We start from the raw sequence: 25,751 nt of genomic DNA on the forward strand, positions 1-25,751 counted from the left end.
GTCCTTACTCTCATGGTGGGTAGAGTAAATAGTTCCGTGATTTGGGTGTTCATGGTAGGTCGCTCTATTCTTATGTGAATTGCCTCAAGAATTTGTAATCTTCTTGCATCTTGGGTTTTGTCTATTATGCAGGTATTCTTGTTCAACATTTCTCTTGTTAGAGTAATGTCATGGGCTTGTCTCATGTGATTCCTGGGGGCACCGGATTGAAGATGGCATGTCAAACGCCTCGTCAGCTTGGTCGACGTCATACCTATGTACTTACATTGAAGGTTACATCCTTCGTGGGGGCAAGTGTACATGTATACAACGCTTACATTGGGATCAAACTCAACCCCTCAAAGTCAAAGGCCATGCCCATAAAAATAGCAAAGCCCAACATCCAACTCACAGTACAGGGTCAACCAATAGAATGGGTCGACACCTATCAGTATCTAGGAATCATCCTGGACACATACATGAATTTTAATGCTGAGAGAGCGAACTGCGGCCTGGACGGCAATCCTCAGGTCGCTAACCTCCCTTTCTGGAAGAGCCAATCTGCAAGTCCTTCGCACATACTATGTACAGGCAGTCAGATCAGTGATCGATTATACCGCACCTGCACTCACAAATCTATCACACTTTTCATGTTGCCTTTTGCTTCATTGAATTTATTCACATAATATGCAAGTTTTTCCTTTCTTATGATACTGGTAAGCATTGATGAGTACCTTTTAGCTACTTCCTTTGAAACTAGGCCAATCCTAACTTTCTTTTCATATTCATGTTTCTTGTTGATTGAGTTGAGAATGCCACTTGTGAGCCATGGATTGTTTAATCTTTTGTCAGTTACTTGCTTGGTAAGAAGGGGACAATGAAGGTTGTAGAGGCTTAGAGTTTTGGAGAGGAAGAGGTTAGCTAATGAATTTATATCATTTATATCACTAGTATCATCAACCCAAACTGAGCTGTTTGCCATACAACAGGCATTCGCATATGTGATTGCACAAAACACTCAAAATGCAATCATACACACAGACTCAAAAGCTGCACTTCAAATACTAGGACAAAAACAGTGGAAAGATAATGTGGAAATAATTACAACCATTTTGTATCTTGGAGCAGTCGCTAAAGGCAAAGGACTCAACATAACTTTAAACTGGATCCCATCCCATATTGGAATCCCATTAAATGAAAAAGCTGATGAAATTGCTAAATTGGCAACTCGTCATCCAGTGATACATAAAACAATTCAACCCAGCCTAGAGAACATAAAAAACATCATCACCAAAAAACTCTCACATCTCAACAAAGCCGACCTGCACCAGAGAATAGCTGAAGGTTCGCCATCTGCAACATGGTATCTTCAGGCAACCAAATTAGAAAGGTTAAATATCCCAAAAGGAATCCACAGGGAAATAGCAGTTAGGCTATATAGACTACGTCTAGGTTACAGATGCAACTGAGAGATTGGTGAACCCCGACAGAGAGAGTGCATCTTCTGTCAAACTGTCACAGAAAAGCCATTACTTCACTATCTTCTGGAATGTGGAGCAACCAATGACCTTAGAAGAGCTTTAAGAGTTCCTGAATCATGCAGTGGCCACCCTGAAGCCATCAACACAGCCACTCTCCTGGTCAACAAAGGTGTCCAGCAGCTGGACACCCCTCATAAAGACTGTGAAGCAGTATCCCCAGAATTCTTGAAGCAATTCACATAAGAATAGAACAACCTACCATGAACACCCAAATCACGGAACTATTTACTCTACCCACCATGAGTGTAAGCACAAGACCAGAACATAACTTTCTCTCTTCTCCCTTTTTCTGTTCATTGTCTGCTCCTACGCTCCCTTGCTATCCTCTTCTTATTCTTATTACTATCTCTATTCGGTATCTCTATTACTCTATTACTATCTATATCTCTATTACTATCTCTATTCTCCTTCTCATTCGGTGGTTATAATAGGAGCTGCCTCGTATGGGCCAATAGGCCCTCTGCAGTTCTTATTATTACTACTATCCCCTCTACTACACCTTACTTTGTTGCCAAGAGCATATAAGCAGCAGAATAGCAAATATTAACTAATCTACTTTCAAGTGTGGTCTAGAACACACTTGCGAGATACTGTACCGACTCTCAGTGCGCTCAACTCACACCATTGTTCAGCAAGGTTTCACCTACATACGTCTGTATGCTCGACTAAATATGCCACATATAATCAGGATTCTTCCCTTATGTTGACCAATCCACACACTAGAAAATGAAGGAATGACGACGTTCATTCGTCCTCCAGCACGGCGAATGGTTGGAAGTCCTGATGATATCTGTAGGCAGTCTTTTCAAAGTCTTCTTACGACCCCTGTCCTTTATGACACTTCAGGACGAATTTTTACTGCTGCTATTTCTATTGAAAGCTTTCTATTCTGCGTATTTCAGCCTCAAATACCCGTTGCCTCCATCTCCCCATTTCTCTCTCTTTCCTTCCCTCTCAAGCAATCATGAAATGTGACACCCAAACCTTGCCCGAAACGCTGTGCACATTAATGGGTTTAGGTATTGTATGCACTAGCTCTATCTATAAATCCAACATTATGTTTGTAACTCATCTATGTATGTACATTTACCCGAATAAACATTTTGACTTGATTTTTTACCATCCCAAACAATAAAGCCCAGTACTTGTCCTCCATACCTACTCAACTTTTAAATCACACATCAATACACAACATTCACTTGAGTGTTTAAGGTATTTTATATTGAGAGTATGCATGCCTTTGTATTATGAAATCATATTGATGTGATGTATCATTGAGAATTGGATTTAATCAGAGGATTTAGTGGTATCCCAGGTGGCATTAATTTTCACAAAGTAGTTGCATGGTGGTCTACAGTGCTAGCTTGAGAGTACCAAGTGAGGGGTTCGAATCCTCCTCTTGGCTACCACTTTTTTTTCCAGTGATAGTTTCAGAGGGTTGAGAAAAACACAGCATGAGGAAAATATTTTAATATAATCCAGTTTTATTGTATTAAAAGACAAAAGTATATGCATATAAAATATTAGTTTAGTTTATTTATTATGCACAACATACCCATCCTGTGAGTGGCAGTGGAAATTTTTAGAGGCACATAATGGGCTTATAAATGAACAAAATTCACGTAGTTATAAGAATCTCTGTAACTAAGCAACATAATTTGTGTGGTCAATTCATGTAACCAAGCAACAGGACAAAAGTAAGTAAGTAAAAATTTAAAAGCCTATCTTGTATCTATTTGTTAAACACAGAAATCACAATAGCGTGATGCCTTAAATCTACGATCTTTTACCATGTCGTAACACAGTCCATTAAGGCTCGTGTGGGCACCTCTCGGACATAGGTTCGAACCCTCATCATGGCCCTTGTGGATTTGTTCATTTGTATCTATTCATTTTGTAAATACATGTCTTCATCTTCATCACTTTCTAAGAGCTCGAAGAAAGGCTCATAGACCTCATTTGGCTGGTAGGAACTAAATAAATGTTTGGCTTCAGTAAGCTTGTTAGCACATTGCTTTTGACCCTGCTTGAGAAGAGCCAATAATCCACGTTTCTCTTCTTCTGACAGAATTGGGTTTTCAATGGTGTACGTGTTAGAATCCTGGAATATAATATTTAAAACATCTTAAGAGTCAAATATATACTGTACCTATTTAGTTGTACACAATGCAAATATATAAAAGTATAGATTAAGTAAAACAAAAGGATACAAATAATAATAAAAGCCATATTCTCCACAGTACCACTCTTGAAAATGGAAGTGTTTCATAGTTTAAATGTGAAAGGTGATGGCAATATTACTCTGACTAATTGAACACATTTAAGTGAGTTGAGTGTTTTGAAGATCTAAATTGCAAAAAGTATTTTGAATTTCTTACCTTGCAGAGACATGAAGGGAAAGAATCACATTGTAATTCTTGAATATACTCGGATAGTTTGTCCCTTTTCTTTTTGTAGTACTGTAACCATGTTATCATTTCTTGAATGGTTAGTGATTCCTCCTCTCTACATCTCTTCTGGAGCTCAAACTTTTCCACTGCACTTCTTTTTTCAGTCAGGGACACTATAATGCAAAATGAAAATACAGTATGTGATTGACAAATTATAATAATGGGAATCATTTGTGAATTAAACATCATTAAAAATTGTATCTATAAAATTTACCTTTAGAAAACAAACTCAATTTAATGGTATTGCAGTCTTTCCATATATAAAAGTAATATTAATACAAATAATATATAAATATTTGAAAATGCTGAGAAAACTAATGAATCATTAGATCTTGTGTAAATACCACTTGTGTTTTGATGAAGCAATAAATTGTGCCATGGAAGGATGCCAGTTAAAACATCTGCTTCAGACAAATCCGGATGGTTCTGATTGTAGATTTTTATGAGATCTCGTAGTTTTTTTTTCTCAACTTCATTTTTGTTTCTCAATGCAGCTCTCATTTCAGATGAAACTGTAAAGTTTCAGGTTGTTATCAAATATTTGATTTGCACCAATAGTATTTTACATAGAAAAACTAATTTAACAACTGTGTACTGTATTAATGTTTAGGTTTCAGTGAACAAACAAAAAAGCAATTAATGTCTACCTGCATAAGTGGTAATCTGATTTTTGCGATGCCTTATATTCTCTCCATATGCCTCGATAGTATGCTCAATGTTATTGGCAGAGGATCTGTTATTTAAGGATCTTGCAATGATCAGTAATTCTGATCTCCATTTCTCAATAACAGATTCTGGGACATTAAGCCTGTGAATCTCATTTGAAACTGCTGCAGCTGTCTCTGTGGCCTATTTAAAAATAAATGCCATCATATTTATTGTAAAATTTATGTTCAGTTAAACGAAGTCTTTTGAACTATCCTTAGTGCTTTGTCAAGGTCTGAGTATGTGTTTTTCAGATTCAGACCTTGACAAAGCACCAAGGAGTGTGTGAAAGACTTGGTGTAATTCTTTACATAAATTTCCCAAATACACAAGTGGGTTTTTATCCAATTTAACTTTGTCTATGAGAAGAAAATACCATTAGTGTCTTATAATAAGATTAAAGATAAATAAAAACATGTATATACACTTGATTCATTGTATAGAACAATTGCATATTTATATATAATTCTATATTTTCATTGTATAGAACAATTCATATGTTAATACCTTTCTGAATCTGGCAACTAATGCCCGAGGCATTCCATTAATTTTTCTGTGATTCCAAAAGAGTGCCTCCTCTGTCAGTTCTTCTGTACGCTCTGTGGAAATAAATTTAGTTATTCATTGACATCATAATACTGTGTCTCAAAATACTGATTGGAAAGTAAAAGGATGATGATATTGATGCTGTCTTAAGTGGAATGAATTAATTGTTATTTCAGAGGAAACAAAGAACTCAAAAACAGTGGTAGAGTAATAAGATTAAAAATATCAGGATGTGAAAGAAAGCATAAAACAGGGACAACTTGATTTTTCAAACAAGGATTATACATGTATATGTTGGTTGCATATGAGTATAATGCTACTTTATATGAGCCAAAATGCCTTTCTACAATTTCCTATATTCTTATATTACTGTATTTTATAACATTATCTGGATATATATAACCATCAAATATTACCATTGTACTGATTTGATTGAAAGGTACAAAATTTAGAACTAGATTAAACAAAAATTAACACATACCAGCTTTAAGCATGTTCTTAGTGTTGTTGTTATATCTTGAAAGGTAGGAAAATACTTGCTCTGCCTCCTCCCCAGATGTCAGGCCACTTCCTTCTTGCCACCGCCCTCCATACTTGCACTATTAAAACAGTAATGGTATGAAAACTTACACGCCCTCGAGAAGCACCAAATAATTCCAGTGCACTAACTAAATAATTCCAGTGCACAGTGCACCAGGATATATATAACCATCAAATATTACCATTGTACTGATTTGATTGAAAGGTACAAAATTTAGAACTAGATTAAACAAAAATTAACACATACCAGCTTTAAGCATGTTCTTAGTGTTGTTGTTATATCTTGAAAGGTAGGAAAATACTTGCTCTGCCTCCTCCCCAGATGTCAGGCCACTTCCTTCTTGCCACCGCCCTCCATACTTGCACTATTAAAACAGTAATATTATGAAAACTTACACGCCCTCGAGAAGCACCAAATAATTCCAGTGCACTAACTAATGCCTGAAGAGAAGTTCCAGGGCTGCTTCTCTTGAGAAAATGCCAGGAATCCAATAGATTTATGCTGTAGAAAGTGCTACTATTTCTTCCAGTTGAATAAAAACTAGACTGGTGCATGGCTTTCCCAAGTTCTTCATCTACATATCCGCACTTGCACCTAAATATTGGGGTATACAGATCATACCTTCCTGCCCCCCACACAAAAATAAAAAAAATTGAAGTAAAACAATTTTATTTGGCAAGGGATTCAAGTGTGGCTATCAATATATGTGTAAACCAACCCATAAACAAGTCTCTGTATGGTTATAAATACGTATGTGATATAAATACGTCTTCATAAGTGAAGATACAGTGGTAAAGAGAGTGAAGTATAAATGGTTATATTGATGAAGACTGTAGCCTGGGTCACCTGAGCAATGCCAGCTACCAATACTAGTATCAAATAAATGTTTCTTAAAGTAACCTACCACTTAAAGTTACAAAGATGCACAAATTATTGGAGCTTAAAGTTGTGAACTTGCTCTCACTGCAGTTTGGGCAGGAATTAGGTGGATGTGCTGGTACAACAGGCTCTGGTAACAATTAAATTTACAAGATCAGCTATGCAGCAAAATAAATACATGTTTCAATCATTACATTTTAAATTACTAATAATTTTTTTAGCACTAACTGGAGTTACATGAAAGATTTATATTTAATAACAAATAAAAATTCATTTATTTAACTAAAAATCTGTAATTAATGAGGTAATCAATAATTAATGAGGAAAATAACCAATACAAAAACTACTAAAAAAATTACATGAACTAAATAAAATTTTAAAACACTGCTTGGTTCAGGATAGAAATGAGAGTATAAGAAACAGACTATAGGTACATTACTTACTCCAGTGAATGACATTCCCATCTGAACACACAGTTTGTGTTGGGTCTAAAGGCTCGAAGAACCCATTTTTCCAGCAGAATCGCTGGTGGAAAGGCATTACAAAATGCTGCTGCTGATCACATTTATGACACAAAAAATGAAAGCAGTCTTCACTTTTTATGCTTGCCTCACAACTTCTACATTGTACACAACATTTGCCTGGTTTTCCAAAAAATAATGTAATTATGTACTTTGAATGGTAATATTGGATTTAGAAATATTGTATACCAAGTTTAAAAATGACAAACATCTAAGTGTATTCAGAGATTGACATTAATCATGCATTTCATAATTACATTGAAATTTATCCATAATTACACACTAAAGATGTTATTTACCTTTATCTGGAACACCCAACTTTGACAATGTCCAGCTAAACAACATTGACCTACGTTCTCCCCATTTAATCTCACTATTTTTTCTTCTTTTTTGCCAATCAGAAATGCTTGCTTGAGATTCATAAATTTCCTCCAGTTCTGCAGCAAGTACTTTGAAATATGGGATTCTAAATTAGTCAGGAAAATCTTCAAGAGCAAATAGACGTAATAAATAAAAGTGTATTTTATACATATTATATAAGCATCTAGAACAACTGACAGCTTTCAGTAATGTGTTAGTTAGACTATGATATATATATATATATATATATATATATATATATATATATATATATATATATATATATATATATATATATATATATATATATATATATATATATATATATATATATATATATATATATATATATATAGTAGATACTAGGTACTAAGATTATATTACATTACATAGTTCAAATAGGGACGTACCAGAATTCAATGATTTTGGTGTTTGTTCTGCAGCTGGTAAATATGTTTGAGTATATGTTGGTACACTAGTTGAGAAGTCAGAACTTTGAATGTGTGGAGGTGAAAGAGAAGCAGGCAGAAGGGCTGTTTGGCAGAAAATCAACCTTTAAGTATGGTAATTCCACAACACTTTATCTATTTTTAATTTGTAAACTATCTACATTTTTTTGCTGTCTATGACCATCGCTGCCCCTATCTCCACCGAACACCGGTGTATTTGAGGCTATGCAAGGGCAGACCAATATGGCAGCCATGGCCTAATCTGTCATAAGACACAGGGAAAGATTGCCAGATATGAAGCAGTCAATGACATTATCAAAAAAAGTTTGGCTAGTTTGGTTCAGATGTAATACAAACAAAGAGCAACGGTTTCAAGTTCAACAAACCAAAATGTAGGGCTGACAACAGGAAATTATTTTTGACCCAGAGGGTTATTAACACATGGAACTGCCTACCCACCAGAGCTGTAACTGCCAAAACTGTGCTGAATTTCTAAATATACCCAAAAAAAGATCATAAAGGCAAATGGGGGGAATTTCGACAAGCCGCGGGCTTCCTGTACTCTTCTAGGCTACTAGAGTTTGTGGCATTCAGGTAAATATCTGTTTTCAAAGGAGAAGTTGACTATACCTTGGATTATCTATAAACAAATTTTGAATAATAAAACACTAAAAACCTAAATAATTTTAAGTCTGAGGCAAAATGAAATCTACACTAGCAATTAAACCTATCATTATACTATGATATAGGAACACACAAACATGGGTCATGGAATAAATAACTAAATAAAAAATTACCTTCTGATAAGTTTGAACGTTGTGTTTGATTGATTTCAATAATCCTGCAGTAATTTTCTCCTTTTCCTTTCTTGTTTGAAGGCTTCAGATAATTTAGGTCCTCAATATTTAAACTTCGCTTCATATATTCACATTTTTTCTGGAGAGCCGAGTTTATTTTAAAATATTCACGATGAAGGTTCTCTTTAGCTAAAATTGCTAGTGTCTGGAGACCTTCTGTTAAAAAAATATACATTCTCAATAGGATACATTATAACTGTAGCAAGAGAAGCTACATTAAATGTTTTGATGTAATTGTCTAAACCAATAATCAAAGTGATAGAAATTATAATGGGATGATGGATTTCAAGCCAATTATGCTGAGCATAGAAAAAAAATTCTGTTGTTATTGTTAAAACAAAGACTTACTGTATTACACAAGGTTGTAAACTTTGATATTAATGTATTATAAAGGCCATAATCAAATGATTTTATAAACAATACCATCATTATCGTCCGGAGTTATTCTTGGTACATCTGGTAAGTAAAGATAGTTTTCAGGAGCCAAGAACGAATCTGCCAAAAAAATATTGGACGTTGTACATTCCAATTTGTTACAATAGCCTAGTACTGCATACTAATACAAATTAAAAAACAAATTGGAAATAATAGCTAGGCTAACCTAACACAATGACATAACATAACACATCTTTATTTGTAATTTTGTCAAAAGCTGATTAAATGTTTTTTTACCTGCTAGTATGCTGGCTGGGGTCGATCTTCCAGGCATATTTATTCTACTGACTTCTGGTCTTAATGCTGCCGCAGTAAAAGGATTTGTGACAGACATTGTACTGCTTTCTGTATCATCTACCTATTACAAATACAAATACAATTATTTATTCAGGTAAAGTACATACATACAAGGTAAGATACAAAAGTAGATGGATTTATAGATAGAGCTAGTACATACAATGCCTAAAGCCACTATTACGCAAAGTGTTTCGGGCAGGAAAAACACTAAGACTAAAACTTAATACTAAAAGAGATTAAAGTATAAATTGTGTTGAGAAAAAATAAGAAAAAAATGGAAAAAAAGGGAGGGGGGGGGGGTGAAACATGGCAGAAAAAAAGTAAAATACAATTTGGTCAACAAACAGCATTGTTTTAAATAGAAGAGATGGGTTGACATTTTGGGGGTGAGGTAGGTTACATTGAGTTAATTAGCTAGTACTTAGTTTTTAACTTAAACTGGTTGGGAGAGGTACAGTCTTTAACATAATTGGGAAGGCCACATTCGAGATCCCTTGATTTGTAAAGCATTTCTAGTTTAACTAAGTCGTACTCTTGGAATATCAAATAGGTATTTGTTTCTGGTGTGGTGCTCATGGGATCTGTTACAACCTTCTAGGAAGCTTATTATAAAAAAACATAATTGATAAAAACAACATGCTGCATACTAAAAACGTATTAGAATGTGTATACCAATATGCAGTAAAATATATTCTTCCTATACATAACAAGCAAAACTTTAATACTGCAACAAGTTTTTGAAAATTATTTAACTAAACAGCAATGAAACATTTGCATTCTTTTCAATTAGTAAAATATTACATATGAAGGAATTATTTACATAAATGCCGAGAAAACTTTACATACCATGCCCAAATCTAGGATCTTCTTCTTCTTGATAGTAGGTGCAGTTTGCATGAAGGATTTGTTCTCCCGATGACTGCAAAATCTAGGATCACGTGTGTTATTGTTTTTGAACGAATGATCACATGTTTACATTCATTGCGATGAAACTAACAACTTTTAAATATATACAGATTTTTATATCAACTGTTTTACTTAAATTATTTTCTGTTATAGGTTCTAAATATAACTAATATTTGCTTCTTTCTTATGCCATTTGTAATTAATGTCATAAAACTTTATCATCTGAATGCACCAAACTGTGCCTTTTCATATTTCCAAACAGAAGTCGAACACCCGAAAATGAATATTTCCATGAAAACTGAATCACGTCCTACTATTTGGAGAATTGTTAGTTCTTTTTCATACTAATATGTCTAGTTTGTGTCATATAAGTATTCATCCCGATGGTTGGTAAATATTGGATGGTTGGAAACAGAAGGATAAAAGTCAAACATCTGTTAACTTTTCTTTTAAAGTACTCTATAGCTGGAAAATATCAGGCAAACCTTCGACAATCTGCCGATTTCCTTTCCTCTTCAAGGCTACTATTGTTAGTGTCTGTCACGGTAAACCTATGTAAAATCGGAAAATTTGTTCAACAGGACCCTGCACTAGAATTGATGTTGGGAGACGCTCTGCTTCGTGGCTGATGGATTAATATTTGACTGTTGGTCAGGACTTGAGCATTGTTAATTACAGTTACACTCTGTTGGAGCACAAGACGGTCAATGGTCGTCGTTCTTCTTTATGATAGGTTCAGTTTATTGTTTAGTCACGGGAGACATCTCCCGTCAGGCAGGGTGCGATCGCACCTCCACAGATCTCCAGTATCATCTACTGATACTGGTAATGGCTCAGAGAGGGCATCCACTTACGGGCTATTCATGGCTGTGCCACCTTTTGGGTGGCTTAATCTTCATCAATCACCAATCAATCAATCTATTGTTTAGTGGCCAGTATTATTCAGTTTATTGGCCAGTGCGTTGGCATCAGTTCTCATTGACGAACGAGCAAAAATTAGAAGGATTTAAATCGTAATATAAATAGTTATCTCATTCCTTCTTTCCTTTGAATGTCAGTGACTGTGCTTCTGCTATGCTTAATTGCCTCAAAAGCGGCCAATTTTCATGATGCATTAAATTATAAAGGCAAAATTTGGGCCGAGTATACAAGTATAAGCAAAATTGACTGAGTATCCGCAAAAATTAAGAAAAGAAAACAGCCCGCCCGTTACATTAAAGAAAACGTATTCCTCGTTTCGGGGAGAATATTCTAGGGAGGCCAGCCGGTAACTGGAACAGCCCGGTAAGTGCATTTATGTACTAAATACGTAAGTATGAAAATGTACTTATTACACTTAGTATTAAAACGTACTGTCTATTCGGAGGATGGGTTGCCTAAATCTGGGCATAAACTGTCACGTTATGTCCAGACCGAGTGAGATAGCCCGGAAAGTGGAGTTGGAAATTCTTTTGGACGACATATTCGACCTCGAGACACAAAAAAAAAGGTCACTACCAAAGATACCTTACAAGCAGAACTTATTGCGGAAGGAGGAAAGAATCGAGGCAATTACAGAAGCACCATACTGTCCCCCGAGCTCAAAGCGGCAGCTAAAAGCCTTCGTGAGAACAAGGAGATAGTTGTCAGGAGAGGTGACAAGTCGCCAATATACGTCATTCTTAAAAAAGACGAATATCTGGCGAAAATGAACCTCATACTCTCTGACCAAACTAAATTCCAAAGGGTAACGAAGGACACTACAGCCCAATTGAAAGCAAAGGTCAACAAACTAATCGAAACTGTGAACGCCAAGAAATCAGGACTCCACCTGCCAAAGATTATGGGGGAATATAAACCTGGATATGCGTATGGAAATGTCAAGACACACAAGCCTGGAAACCCACTTCGGCCAATCATTAGCCAGATACCCACACCCACTTACAGACTAGCGAAGCGACTCAACGGCCTGCTGACTCCTTATGTCCCTTGCGCCTTCAGCCTGAAATCGCCAAAGGAATTTGTTGACTTACTGCGGGGCACACGGGCCACAGGAATAAGAGCCTCGTTGGACGTAAAATCGCTGTTCACCAACGTACCAGTGGACGAGACAATCGGGATGATAGCCGACAGAGTGTATCGTGATCCAGCCTGTACTCCTCTTGACATACCAGAAAATATCCTAAGGAAACTACTCCAAGCTTGTACTAAAGAGGCACCCTTCTTGAGCCCGGATGGGCACATGTATAAGCAAGTAGATGGGGTCGCCATGGGTTCTCCCCTAGGTGTCCTGTTTGCAAACTTCTACATGGGTACCATCGAGCAAAAAGTCTTAGTCAACATGAACTTGAAACCGGCCATATACTGCAGGTATGTTGACGACATTTTTACACAGGTACCTGATGTCAGACATCTGCAGGAGCTGAAGGAGGCATTTGAGCAGAGCTCCGTGCTGCGTTTCACTTACGAGATGGAAAAGGATGGGAAGCTGCCCTTTCTAGATGTAACAGTCATGGAAAAGAGCGGAGGTTTCCACACTGCAGTCTACACTAAGGAAACGAACATAGGAATGTGCCTAAATGCCAAAAGCGACTGCCCAGATAGGTACAAGAGGAGTGTTGTTAACGCATATGTCGACCGTGCTCTCAGCCACAGCTCAGAATGGAAGCAAGTCGACGAAGAACTCTGTAGGGTAAGGCAGGTCCTAGTCAACAACGGCTTCTCCAATGGTTTCGTCGAAGACATCATAAGAAGGAAAGTGAAACGCCATGCAACCTTTGAAGAGACAACCAATACAACACCTATACCCCCTATTAGACTATTTTACAGGAACTTCTTTTCTACAGCTCATAAAACAGAGGAAAGGGTCCTGAAAGATATTGTTAATAGAAACGTTATCCCTACAGACAAAAATCAGAGGATACAACTGACGATTTACTATAAAACCAGAAAAACGGCCAGCCTACTCATGAGAAACTCTCCAGACACAAAACAGAACGCTTTAAAAGAGACCAACGTCGTCTATGCCTTCAAATGCCCTCTTGGGGACTGTAAGCTCCAAAAAACCCAGTATATAGGCAAGACAACAACATCTCTTTCTAGCCGTTTAACGATGCATAAGCAACAGGGCTCCATTAAGGAACATATAATCTCTTCCTACAACCAAACCATCGCCAGAGAAATCCTAGTAAACAACACAGAAATCATCGATAGATACAGCGATAGCAGGCGGCTTGACGTTTGCGAGGCACTACACATCAAGAAGTCAACACCAGCAATCAACAGCCAATTAATACACAACTATATTCTACCTACCTCAAGACTCCGCTCCAATATAGAAGCATCAAGAAATATGGACCAATAGGCTTTCTACAATCACTTCTATTCAATACCCATTGTTTCGTGTTCTGTCTTGTGTTGATGAAATTAATACCTTATTAAATACCACCTCACCCCATTCACCTCACTCAAATGTAGATATAATCAAATCGGAGATGTGTAAGTTCTATTCAGTTGTGCATGTTTAAACTAAAGTCTTTGAAAAAGTAATAAGTTTTATGAAACGCGCTCAAGTGTCGCGTCAGACTCAAAATAAAAATTAATTTTAGAGAATTGATTTTTGAATTACCACCAACAGTGAAAAGAAATGTACGAAAGATTGAGAAAATTCGTGTTAGAATTATTAATCTTACTTTTTCGGTCATATTTAATAATATATGTCTACAGGAAAGACTGCTACCAAAATATACTAATAATAAAACGCACGACCCAGCAGCAAGGAATCAAGCCTTCACGATAAAATATCGCCAGGATCTGATTCGTGATCAGATATACAAGGCAGAGAATGAAATCAAAGACAACAAAACGCAACTACTTCATGCTACGAACGAGTGGAGAAATAGCAACATCGACGAAAGTATCCGTACCCGCATTGAACAACACCTCGAAATCCTCACAGACCGACATCACCTCAGCACTGAAACAAGGATTATCAAGAAACTAACAACGTTATATGGAGGACCTATGGCAATTCCACGACCAAGAGATGGCTTCCTGAACCTTACAGGAATTAACCTCACTGAGGACCAAGTCACTCTCCTAAATCTGGGCATAAACTGTCACGTTATGTCCAGACCGAGTGAGATGGCCCGGAAAGTGGAGTTGGAAATTCTTTTGGACGACATATTCGACCTCGAGACACAAAAAAAAAGGTCACTACCAAAGATACCTTACAAGCAGAACTTATTGCGGAAGGAGGAAAGAATCGAGGCAATTACAGAAGCACCATACTGTCCCCCGAGCTCAAAGCGGCAGCCAAAAGCCTTCGTGAGAACAAGGAGATAGTTGTCAGGAGAGGTGACAAGTCGCCAATATACGTCATTCTTAAAAAAGACGAATATCTGGCGAAAATGAACCTCATACTCTCTGACCAAACTAAATTCCTAAGGGTGACGAAGGACACTACAGCCCAATTGAAAGCACAGGTCAACAAACTAATCGAAACTGTGAACGCCAAGAAATCAGGACTCCACCTGCCAAAGATTATGGGGGAATATAAACCTGGATATGCGTATGGAAATGTCAAGACACACAAGCCTGGAAACCCACTTCGGCCAATCATTAGCCAGATACCCACACCCACTTACAGACTAGCGAAGCGACTCAACGGCCTGCTGACTCCTTATGTCCCTTGCGCCTTCAGCCTGAAATCGCCAAAGGAATTTGTTAACTTACTGCGGGGCACACGGGCCACAGGAATAAGAGCCTCGTTGGACGTAAAATCGCTGTTCACCAACGTACCAGTGGACGAGACAATCGGGATGATAGCCGACAGAGTGTATCGTGATCCAGCCTGTACTCCTCTTGACATACCAGAAAATATCCTAAGGAAACTACTCCAAGCTTGTACTAAAGAGGCACCCTTCTTGAGCCCGGATATGCACATGTATAAGCAAGTAGATGGGGTCGCCATGGGTTCTCCCCTAGGTGTCCTGTTTGCAAACTTCTACATGGGTACCATCGAGCAAAAAGTCTTAGTCGACATGAACTTGAAACCGGCCATATACTGCAGGTATGTTGACGACATTTTTACACAGGTACCTGATGTCAGACATCTGCAGGAGCTGAAGGAGGCATTTGAGCAGAGTTCCGTGCTGCGTTTCACTTACGAGATGGAAAAGGATGGGAAGCTGCCCTTTCTAGATGTAACAGTCATGGAAAAGAGCGGAGGTTTCCACACTGCAGTCTACAATAAGGAAACGAACATAGGAATGTGCTTAAATGCCAAAAGCGACTGCCCAGATAGGTACAAGAGGAGTGTTGTTAACGCATATGTCGACCGTGCTCTCAGCCACAGCTCAGAATGGAAGCAAGTCGACGAAGAACTCTGTAGGGTAAGGCAGGTCCTAGTCAACAACGGCTTCTCCAATGGTTTCGTCGAAGACATCATAAGAAGGAAAGTGAAACGCCATGCAACCTCTGAAGAGACAACCAATACAACACCTATACCCCCTATTAGACTATTTTACAGGAACTTCTTTTCTACAGCTCATAAAACAGAGGAAAGGGTCCTGAAAGATATTGTTAATAGAAACGCTTTCCCTACAGACAAAAATCAGAGGATACAACTGACGATTTACTATAAAACCTAAAAAACGGCCAGCCTACTCATGAGAAACTCTCCAGACACAAAACAGAACGCTTTAAAAGAGACCAACGTCGTCTATGCCTTCAAATGCCCTCTTAGGGACTGTAAGCTCCAAAAAACCCAGTATATAGGCAAGACAACAACATCTCTTTCTAGCCGTTTAACGATGCATAAGCAACAGGGCTCCATTAAGGAACATATAATCTCTTCCCACAACCAAACCATCGCCAGAGAAATCCTAGTAAACAACACAGAAATCATCGATAGATACAGCGATAGCAGGCGGCTTGACGTTTGCGAGGCACTACACATCAAGAAGTCAACACCAGCAATCAACAGCCAATTAATGCACAACTATATTCTACCCACCTCAAGACTCCGCTCCAATATAGAAGCATCAAGAAATATGGACCAATAGGCTTTCTAAAATCACTTCTATTCAGTACCCATTGTTTCGTGTTCTGTCTTGTGTTGATGAAATTAATACCTTATTAAATACCACCTCACCCCATTCACCTCACTCAAATGTAGATATAATCAAATCGGAGATGTGTAAGTTCTATTCAGTTGTGCATGTTTAAACTAAAGTCTTTGAAAAAGTAATAAGTTTTACGAAACGTGCTCAAGTGTCGCGTCAGACTCGAAATAAAAATTAATTTTAGAGAATTGATTTTTGAATTACCACCAACAGTGAAAAGAAATGTACGAAAGATTGAGAAAATTCGTGTTAGAATTATTAATCTTACTTTTTCGGTCATATTTAATAATATATGTCTACAGGAAAGACTGCTACCAAAATATACTAATATTAAAATGCACGACCCAGCAGCAAGGAATCAAGCCGTCACGATAAAATATCGCCAGGATCTGATTCGTGATCAGATATACAAGGCAGAGAATGAAATCAAAGACAACAAAACGCAACTACTTCATGCTACGAACGAGTGGAGAAATAGCAACATCGACGAAAATATCCGTACCCGCATTGAACAACACCTCGACATCCTCACAGACCGACATCACCAAAGCACTGAAACAAGGATTATCAAGAAACTAACAACGGTATATGGAGGACCTATGGCAATTCCACGACCAAGAGATGGCTTCCTGAACCTTGCAGGAATTAACCTCACTGAGCACCAAGTCACTCTCCTAAATCTGGGCATAAACTGTCACGTTATGTCCAGACCGAGTGAGATGGCCCGGAAAGTGGAGTTGGAAATTCTGTTGGACGACATATTCGACCTCGAGACACAAAAGAAGGTCACTACCAAAGATACCTTACAAGCAGAACTTATTGCGGAAGGAGGAAAGAATCGAGGCAATTACAGAAGCACCATACTGTCCCCCGAGCTCAAAGCGGCAGCCAAAAGCCTTCGTGAGAACAAGGTAGATAGTTGTCAGGAGAGGTGACAAGTCGCCAATATACGTCATTCTTAAAAAAGACGAATATCTGGCGAAAATGAACCTCATACTCTCTGACCAAACTAAATTCCAAAGGGTGACGAAGGACACTACAGCCCAATTGAAAGCAAAGGTCAACAAACTAATCGAAACTGTGAACGCCAAGAAATCAGGACTCCACCTGCCAAAGATTATGGGGGAATATAAACCTGGATATGCGTATGGAAATGTCAAGACACACAAGCCTGGAAACCCACTTCGGCCAATCATTAGCCAGATACCCACACCCACTTACAGACTAGCGAAGCGACTCAACGGCCTGCTGACTCCTTATGTCCCTTGCGCCTTCAGCCTGAAATAGCCAAAGGATTTGTTGACTTACTGCGGGGCACACGGGCCACAGGAATAAGAGCCTCGTTGGACGTAAAATCGCTGTTCACCAACGTACCAGTGGACGAGACAATCGGGATGATAGCCGACAGAGTGTATCGTGATCCAGCCTGTACTCCTCTTGACATACCAGAAAATATCCTAAGGAAACTACTCCAAGCTTGTACTAAAGAGGCACCCTTCTTGAGCCCGGATATGCACATGTATAAGCAAGTAGATGGGGTCGCCATGGGTTCTCCCCTAGGTGTCCTGTTTGCAAACTTCTACATGGGTACCATCGAGCAAAAAGTCTTAGTCGACATGAACTTGAAACCGGCCATATACTGCAGGTATGTTGACAACATTTTTACACAGGTACCTGATGTCAGACATCTGCAGGAGCTGAAGGAGGCATTTGAGCAGAGTTCCGTGCTGCGTTTCACTTACGAGATGGAAAAGGATGGGAAGCTGCCCTTTCTAGATGTAACAGTCATAGAAATGAGCGGAGGTTTCCACACTGCAGTCTACACTAAGGAAACGAACATACGAATGTGCCTAAATGCCAAAAGCGACTGCCCAGATAGGTACAAGAGGAGTGTTGTTAACGCATATGCCGACCGTGCTCTCAGCCACAGCTCAGAATGGAAGCAAGTCGACGAAGAACTCTGTAGGGTAAGGCAGGTCCTAGTCAACAACGGCTTCTCCAATGGTTTCGTCGAAGACATCATAAGAAGGAAAGTGAAACGCCATGCAACCTCTGAAGAGACAACCAATACAACACCTATACCCCCTATTAGACTATTTTACAGGAACTTCTTTTCTACAGCTCATAAAACAGAGGAAAGGGTCCTGAAAGATATTGTTAATAGAAACGTTATCCCTACAGACAAAAATCAGAGGATACAACTGACGATTTACTATAAAACCAGAAAAACGGCCAGCCTACTCATGAGAAACTCTCCAGACACAAAACAGAACGCTTTAAAAGAGACCAACGTCGTCTATGCCTTCAAATGCCCTCTTGGGGACTGTAAGCTCCAAAAAACCCAGTATATAGGCCAGACAACAACATCTCTTTCTAGCCGTTTAACGATGCATAAGCAACAGGGCTCCATTAAGGAACATATAATCTCTTCCTACAACCAAACCATCGCCAGAGAAATCCTAGTAAACAACACAGAAATCATCGATAGATACAGCGATAGCAGGCGGCTTGACGTTTGCGAGGCACTACACATCAAGAAGTCAACACCAGCAATCAACAGCCAATTAATACACAACTATATTCTACCTACCTCAAGACTCCGCTCCAATATAGAAGCATCAAGAAATATGGACCAATAGGCTTTCTACAATCACTTCTATTCAATACCCATTGTTTCGTGTTTTGTCTTGTGTTGATGAAATTAATACCTTATTAAATACCACCTCACCCCATTCACCTCACTCAAATGTAGATATAATCAAATCGGAGATGTGTAAGTTCTATTCAGTTGTGCATGTTTAAACTAAAGTCTTTGAAAAAGTAATAAGTTTTACGAAACGCGCTCAAGTGTCGCGTCAGACTCAAAATAAAAATTAATTTTAGAGAATTGATTTTTGAATTACCACCAACAGTGAAAAGAAATGTACGAAAGATTGAGAAAATTCGTGTTAGAATTATTAATCTTACTTTTTCGGTCATATTTAATAATATATGTCTACAGGAAAGACTGCTACCAAAATATACTAATAATAAAACGCACGACCCAGCAGCAAGGAATCAAGCCTTCACGATAAAATATCGCCAGGATCTGATTCGTGATCAGATATACAAGGCAGAGAATGAAACCAAAGACAACAAAACGCAACTACTTCATGCTACGAACGAGTGGAGAAATAGCAACATCGACGAAAGTATCCGTACCCGCATTGAACAACACCTCGACATCCTCACAGACCGACATCACCTCAGCACTGAAACGAGGATTATCAAGAAACTAACAACGTTATATGGAGGACCTATGGCAATTCCACGACCAAGAGATGGCTTCCTGAACCTTACAGGAATTAACCTCACTGAGCACCAAGTCACTCTCCTAAATCTGGGCATAAACTGTCACGTTATGTCCAGACCGAGTGAGATGGCCCGGAAAGTGGAGTTGGAAATTCTGTTGGACGACATATTCAACCTCGAGACACACAAAAAAAGGTCACTACCAAAGATACCTTACAAGCAGAACTTATTGCGGAAGGAGGAAAGAATCGAGGCAATTACAGAAGCACCATACTGTCCCCCGAGCTCAAAGCGGCAGCCAAAAGCCTTCGTGAGAACAAGGAGATAGTTGTCAGGAGAGGTGACAAGTCGCCAATATACGTCATTCTTAAAAAAGACGAATATCTGGCGAAAATGAACCTCATACTCTCTGACCAAACTAAATTCCAAAGGGTGACGAAGGACACTACAGCCCAATTGAAAGCAAAGGTCAAAAAACTAATCGAAACTGTGAACGCCAAGAAATCAGGACTCCACCTGCCAAAGATTATGGGGGAATATAAACCTGGATATGCGTATGGAAATGTCAAGACACACAAGCCTGGAAACCCACTTCGGCCAATCATTAGCCAGATACCCACACCCACTTACAGACTAGCGAAGCGACTCAACGGCCTGCTGACTCCTTATGTCCCTTGCGCCTTCAGCCTGAAATCGCCAGAGGAATTTGTTGACTTACTGCGGGGCACACGGGCCACAGGAATAAGAGCCTCGTTGGACGTAAAATCGCTGTTCACCAACGTACCAGTGGACGAGACAATCGGGATGATAGCCGACAGAGTGTATCGTGATCCAGCCTGTACTCCTCTTGACATACCAGAAAATATCCTAAGGAAACTACTCCAAGCTTGTACTAAAGAGGCACCCGTCTTGAGCCCGGATATGCACATGTATAAGCAAGTAGATGGGGTCGCCATGGGTTCTCCCCTAGGTGTCCTGTTTGCAAACTTCTACATGGGTACCATCGAGCAAAAAGTCTTAGTCGACATGAACTTGAAACCGGCCATATACTGCAGGTATGTTGACGACATTTTTACACAGGTACCTGATGTCAGACATCTGCAGGAGCTGAAGGAGGCATTTGAGCAGAGTTCCGTGCTGCGTTTCACTTACGAGATGGAAAAGGATGGGAAGCTGCCCTTTCTAGATGTAACAGTCATGGAAAAGAGCGGAGGTTTCCACACTGCAGTCTACACTAAGGAAACGAACATAGGAATGTGCTTAAATGCCAAAAGCGACTGCCCAGATAGGTACAAGAGGAGTGTTGTTAACGCATATGTCGACCGTGCTCTCAGCCACAGCTCAGAATGGAAGCAAGTCGACGAAGAACTCTGTAGGGTAAGGCAGGTCCTAGTCAACAACGGCTTCTCCAATGGTTTCGTCGAAGACATCATAAGAAGGAAAGTGAAACGCCATGCAACCTCTGAAGAGACAACCAATACAACACCTATACCCCCTATTAGACTATTTTACAGGAACTTCTTTTCTACAGCTCATAAAACAGAGGAAAGGGTCCTGAAAGATATTGTTAATAGAAACGTTATCCCTACAGACAAAAATCAGAGGATACAACTGACGATTTACTATAAAACCAGAAAAACGGCCAGCCTACTCATGAGAAACTCTCCAGACACAAAACAGAACGCTTTAAAAGAGACCAACGTCGTCTATGCCTTCAAATGCCCTCTTGGGGACTGTAAGCTCCAAAAAACCCAGTATATAGGCAAGACAACAACATCTCTTTCTAGCCGTTTAACGATGCATAAGCAACAGGGCTCCATAAAGGAACATATAATCTCTTCCTACAACCAAACCATCGCCAGAGAAATCCTAGTAAACAACACAGAAATCATCGATAGATACAGCGATAGCAGGCGGCTTGACGTTTGCGAGGCACTACACATCAAGAAGTCAACACCAGCAATCAACAGCCAATTAATACACAACTATATTCTACCTACCTCAAGACTCCGCTCCAATATAGAAGCATCAAGAAATATGGACCAATAGGCTTTCTACAATCACTTCTATTCAATACCCATTGTTTCGTGTTCTGTCTTGTGTTGATGAAATTAATACCTTATTAAATACCACCTCACCCCATTCACCTCACTCAAATGTAGATATAATCAAATCGGAGATGTGTAAGTTCTATTCAGTTGTGCATGTTTAAACTAAAGTCTTTGAAAAAGTAATAAGTTTTACGAAACGCGCTCAAGTGTCGCGTCAGACTCGAAATAAAAATTAATTTTAGAGAATTGATTTTTGAATTACCACCAACAGTGAAAAGAAATGTACGAAAGATTGAGAAAATTCGTGTCAGAATTATTAATCTTACTTTTTCGGTCATATTTAATAATATATGTCTACAGGAAAGACTGCTACCAAAATATACTAATATTAAAATGCACGACCCAGCAGCAAGGAATCAAGCCTTCACGATAAAATATCGCCAGGATCTGATTCGTGATCAGATATACAAGGCAGAGAATGAAACCAAAGACAACAAAACGCAACTACTTCATGCTACGAACGAGTGGAGAAATAGCAACATCGACGAAAGTATCCGTACCCGCATTGAACAACACCTCGACATCCTCACAGACCGATATCACCTCAGCACTGAAACAAGGATTATCAAGAAACTAACAACGTTATATGGAGGACCTATGGCAATTCCACGACCAAGAGATGGCTTCCTGAACCTTACAGGAATTAACCTCACTGAGCACCAAGTCACTCTCCTAAATCTGGGCATAAACTGTCACGTTATGTCCAGACCGAGTGAGATGGCCCGGAAAGTGGAGTTGGAAATTCTGTTGGACGACATATTCGACCTCGAGACACACAAAAAAAAGGTCACTACCAAAGATACCTTACAAGCAGAACTTATTGCGGAAGGAGGAAAGAATCGAGGCAATTACAGAAGCACCATACTGTCCCCCGAGCTCAAAGCGGCAGCCAAAAGCCTTCGTGAGAACAAGGAGATAGTTGTCAGGAGAGGTGACAAGTCGCCAATATACGTCATTCTTAAAAAAGACGAATATCTGGCGAAAATGAACCTCATACTCTCTGACCAAACTAAATTCCAAAGGGTAACGAAGGACACTACAGCCGAATTGAAAGCAAAGGTCAACAAACTAATCGAAACAGTGAACGCCAAGAAATCAGGACTCCACCTGCCAAAGATGTTTGGGGAATATAAACCTGGATATGCGTATGGAAATGTCAAGACACACAAGCCTGGAAACCCACTTCGGCCAATCATTAGCCAGATACCCACACCCACGTACAGACTAGCGAAACGACTCAACGGCCTGCTGACTTCTTATGTCCCATGCGCCTTCAGCCTGAAGTCGCCAAAAGAATTTGTTGACTTACTGCGGGGCACACGGGCCACAGGAATAAGAGCCTCGTTGGACGTAGAATCGCTGTTCACCAACTTACCAGTGGACGAGACAATCGGGATGATAGCCGACAGAGTGTATCGTGATCCAGCCTGTACTCCTCTTGACATACCTGAAAATATCCTAAGGAAACTACTCCAAGCTTGTACTAAAGAGGCACCCTTCTTGAGCCCGGATGGGCACATGTATAAGCAAGTAGATGGGGTCGCCATAGGTTCTCCCCTAGGTGTCCTGTTTGCAAACTTCTACACGGGTACCATCGAGCAAAAAGTCTTAGTCGACATGAACTTGAAACCGGCCATATACTGCAGGTATGTTGACGACATTTTTACACAGGTACCTGATGTCAGACATCTGCAGGAGCTGAAGGAGGCATTTGAGCAGAGTTCCGTGCTGCGTTTCACTTACGAGATGGAAAAGGATGGAAAGCTGCCCTTTCTAGATGTAACAGTCATGGAAAAGAGCGGAGGTTTCCACACTGCAGTCTACACTAAGGAAACGAACATAGGAATGTGCCTAAATGCCAAAAGCGACTGCCCAGATAGGTACAAGAGGAGTGTTGTTAACGCATATGCCGACCGTGCTCTCAGCCACAGCTCAGAATGGAAGCAAGTCGACGAAGAACTCTGTAGGGTAAGGCAGGTCCTAGTCAACAACGGCTTCTCCAATGGTTTCGTCGAAGACATCATAAGAAGGAAAGTGAAACGCCATGCAACCTCTGAAAAGACAACCAATACAACACCTATACCCCCTATTAGACTATTTTACAGGAACTTCTTTCCACAGCTCATAAAACAGAGGAAAGGGTCCTGAAAGATATTGTTAATAGAAACGTTATCCCTACAGACAAAAATCAGAGGATACAACTGACGATTTACTATAAAACCAGAAAAACGGCCAGCCTACTCATGAGAAACTCTCCAGACACAAAACAGAACGCTTTAAAAGAGACCAACGTCGTCTACGCCTTCAAATGCCCTCTTAGGGACTGTAAGCTCCAAAAAACCCAGTATATAGGCAAGACAACAACATCTCTTTCTAGCCGTTTGACGATGCATAAGCAACAGGGCTCCATTAAGGAACATATAATCTCTTCCCACAACCAAACCATCGCCAGAGAAATCCTAGTAAACAACACAGAAATCATCGATAGATACAGCGATAGCAGGCGGCTTGACGTTTGCGAGGCACTACACATCAAGAAGTCAACACCAGCAATCAACAGCCAATTAATGCACAACTATATTCTACCCACCTCAAGACTCCGCTCCAATATAGAAGCATCAAGAAATATGGACCAATAGGCTTTCTACAATCACTTCTATTCAATACCCATTGTTTCGTGTTCTGTCTTGTGTTGATGAAATTAATACCTTATTAAATACCACCTCACCCCATTCACCTCACTCAAATGTAGATATAATCAAATCAGGAGATGTGTAAGTTCTATTCAGTTGTGCATGTTTAAACTAAAGTCTTTGAAAAAGTAATAAGTTTTACGAAACGCGCTCAAGTGTCGCGTCAGACTCGAAATAAAAATTAATTTTAGAGAATTGATTTTTGAATTACCACCAACAGTGAAAAGAAATGTACGAAAGATTGAGAAAATTCGTGTTAGAATTATTAATCTTACTTTTTCGGTCATATTTAATAATATATGTCTACAGGAAAGACTGCTACCAAAATATACTAATATTAAAATGCACGACCCAGCAGCAAGGAATCAAGCCTTCACGATAAAATATCGCCAGGATCTGATTCGTGATCAGATATACAAGGCAGAGAATGAAACCAAAGACAACAAAACGCAACTACTTCATGCTACGAACGAGTGGAGAAATAGCAACATCGACGAAAGTATCCGTACCCGCATTGAACAACACCTCGACATCCTCACAGACCGATATCACCTCAGCACTGAAACAAGGATTATCAAGAAACTAACAACGTTATATGGAGGACCTATGGCAATTCCACGACCAAGAGATGGCTTCCTGAACCTTACAGGAATTAACCTCACTGAGCACCAAGTCACTCTCCTAAATCTGGGCATAAACTGTCACGTTATGTCCAGACCGAGTGAGATGGCCCGGAAAGTGGAGTTGGAAATTCTGTTGGACGACATATTCGACCTCGAGACACAAAAAAAAAGGTCACTACCAAAGATACCTTACAAGCAGAACTTATTGCGGAAGGAGGAAAGAATCGAGGCAATTACAGAAGCACCATACTGTCCCCCGAGCTCAAAGCGGCAGCCAAAAGCCTTCGTGAGAACAAGGAGATAGTTGTCAGGAGAGGTGACAAGTCGCCAATATACGTCATTCTTAAAAAAGACGAATATCTGGCGAAAATGAACCTCATACTCTCTGACCAAACTAAATTCCAAAGGGTAACGAAGGACACTACAGCCGAATTGAAAGCAAAGGTCAACAAACTTATCGAAA

At 39.4% G+C, this 25,751-nt stretch overlaps 1 protein-coding gene across 1 annotated transcript; it reads right to left on the reverse strand.

Moving 5' to 3' along the window:
- Positions 1-3,405: 3,405 nt before the first annotated feature.
- Positions 3,406-9,237, reverse strand: LOC123750979 (uncharacterized). Its single transcript, XM_069311888.1, has 9 exons — positions 8,769-9,237; positions 7,933-8,055; positions 6,667-6,771; positions 6,122-6,387; positions 5,703-5,820; positions 5,183-5,274; positions 4,618-4,819; positions 3,899-4,083; positions 3,406-3,621 (listed from the first exon to the last, which is right to left on the reverse strand). Exons 1-9 carry the CDS (start codon positions 9,001-9,003, stop codon positions 3,406-3,408), a joined length of 1,542 nt encoding a protein of 513 aa, XP_069167989.1. The 5' UTR covers positions 9,004-9,237.
- Positions 9,238-25,751: the final 16,514 nt, after the last annotated feature.

This window comes from Procambarus clarkii, chromosome 70 (genome assembly GCF_040958095.1).
Source record: "Procambarus clarkii isolate CNS0578487 chromosome 70, FALCON_Pclarkii_2.0, whole genome shotgun sequence".
In the NCBI taxonomy this organism is placed as follows: domain Eukaryota; kingdom Metazoa; phylum Arthropoda; class Malacostraca; order Decapoda; family Cambaridae; genus Procambarus; species Procambarus clarkii.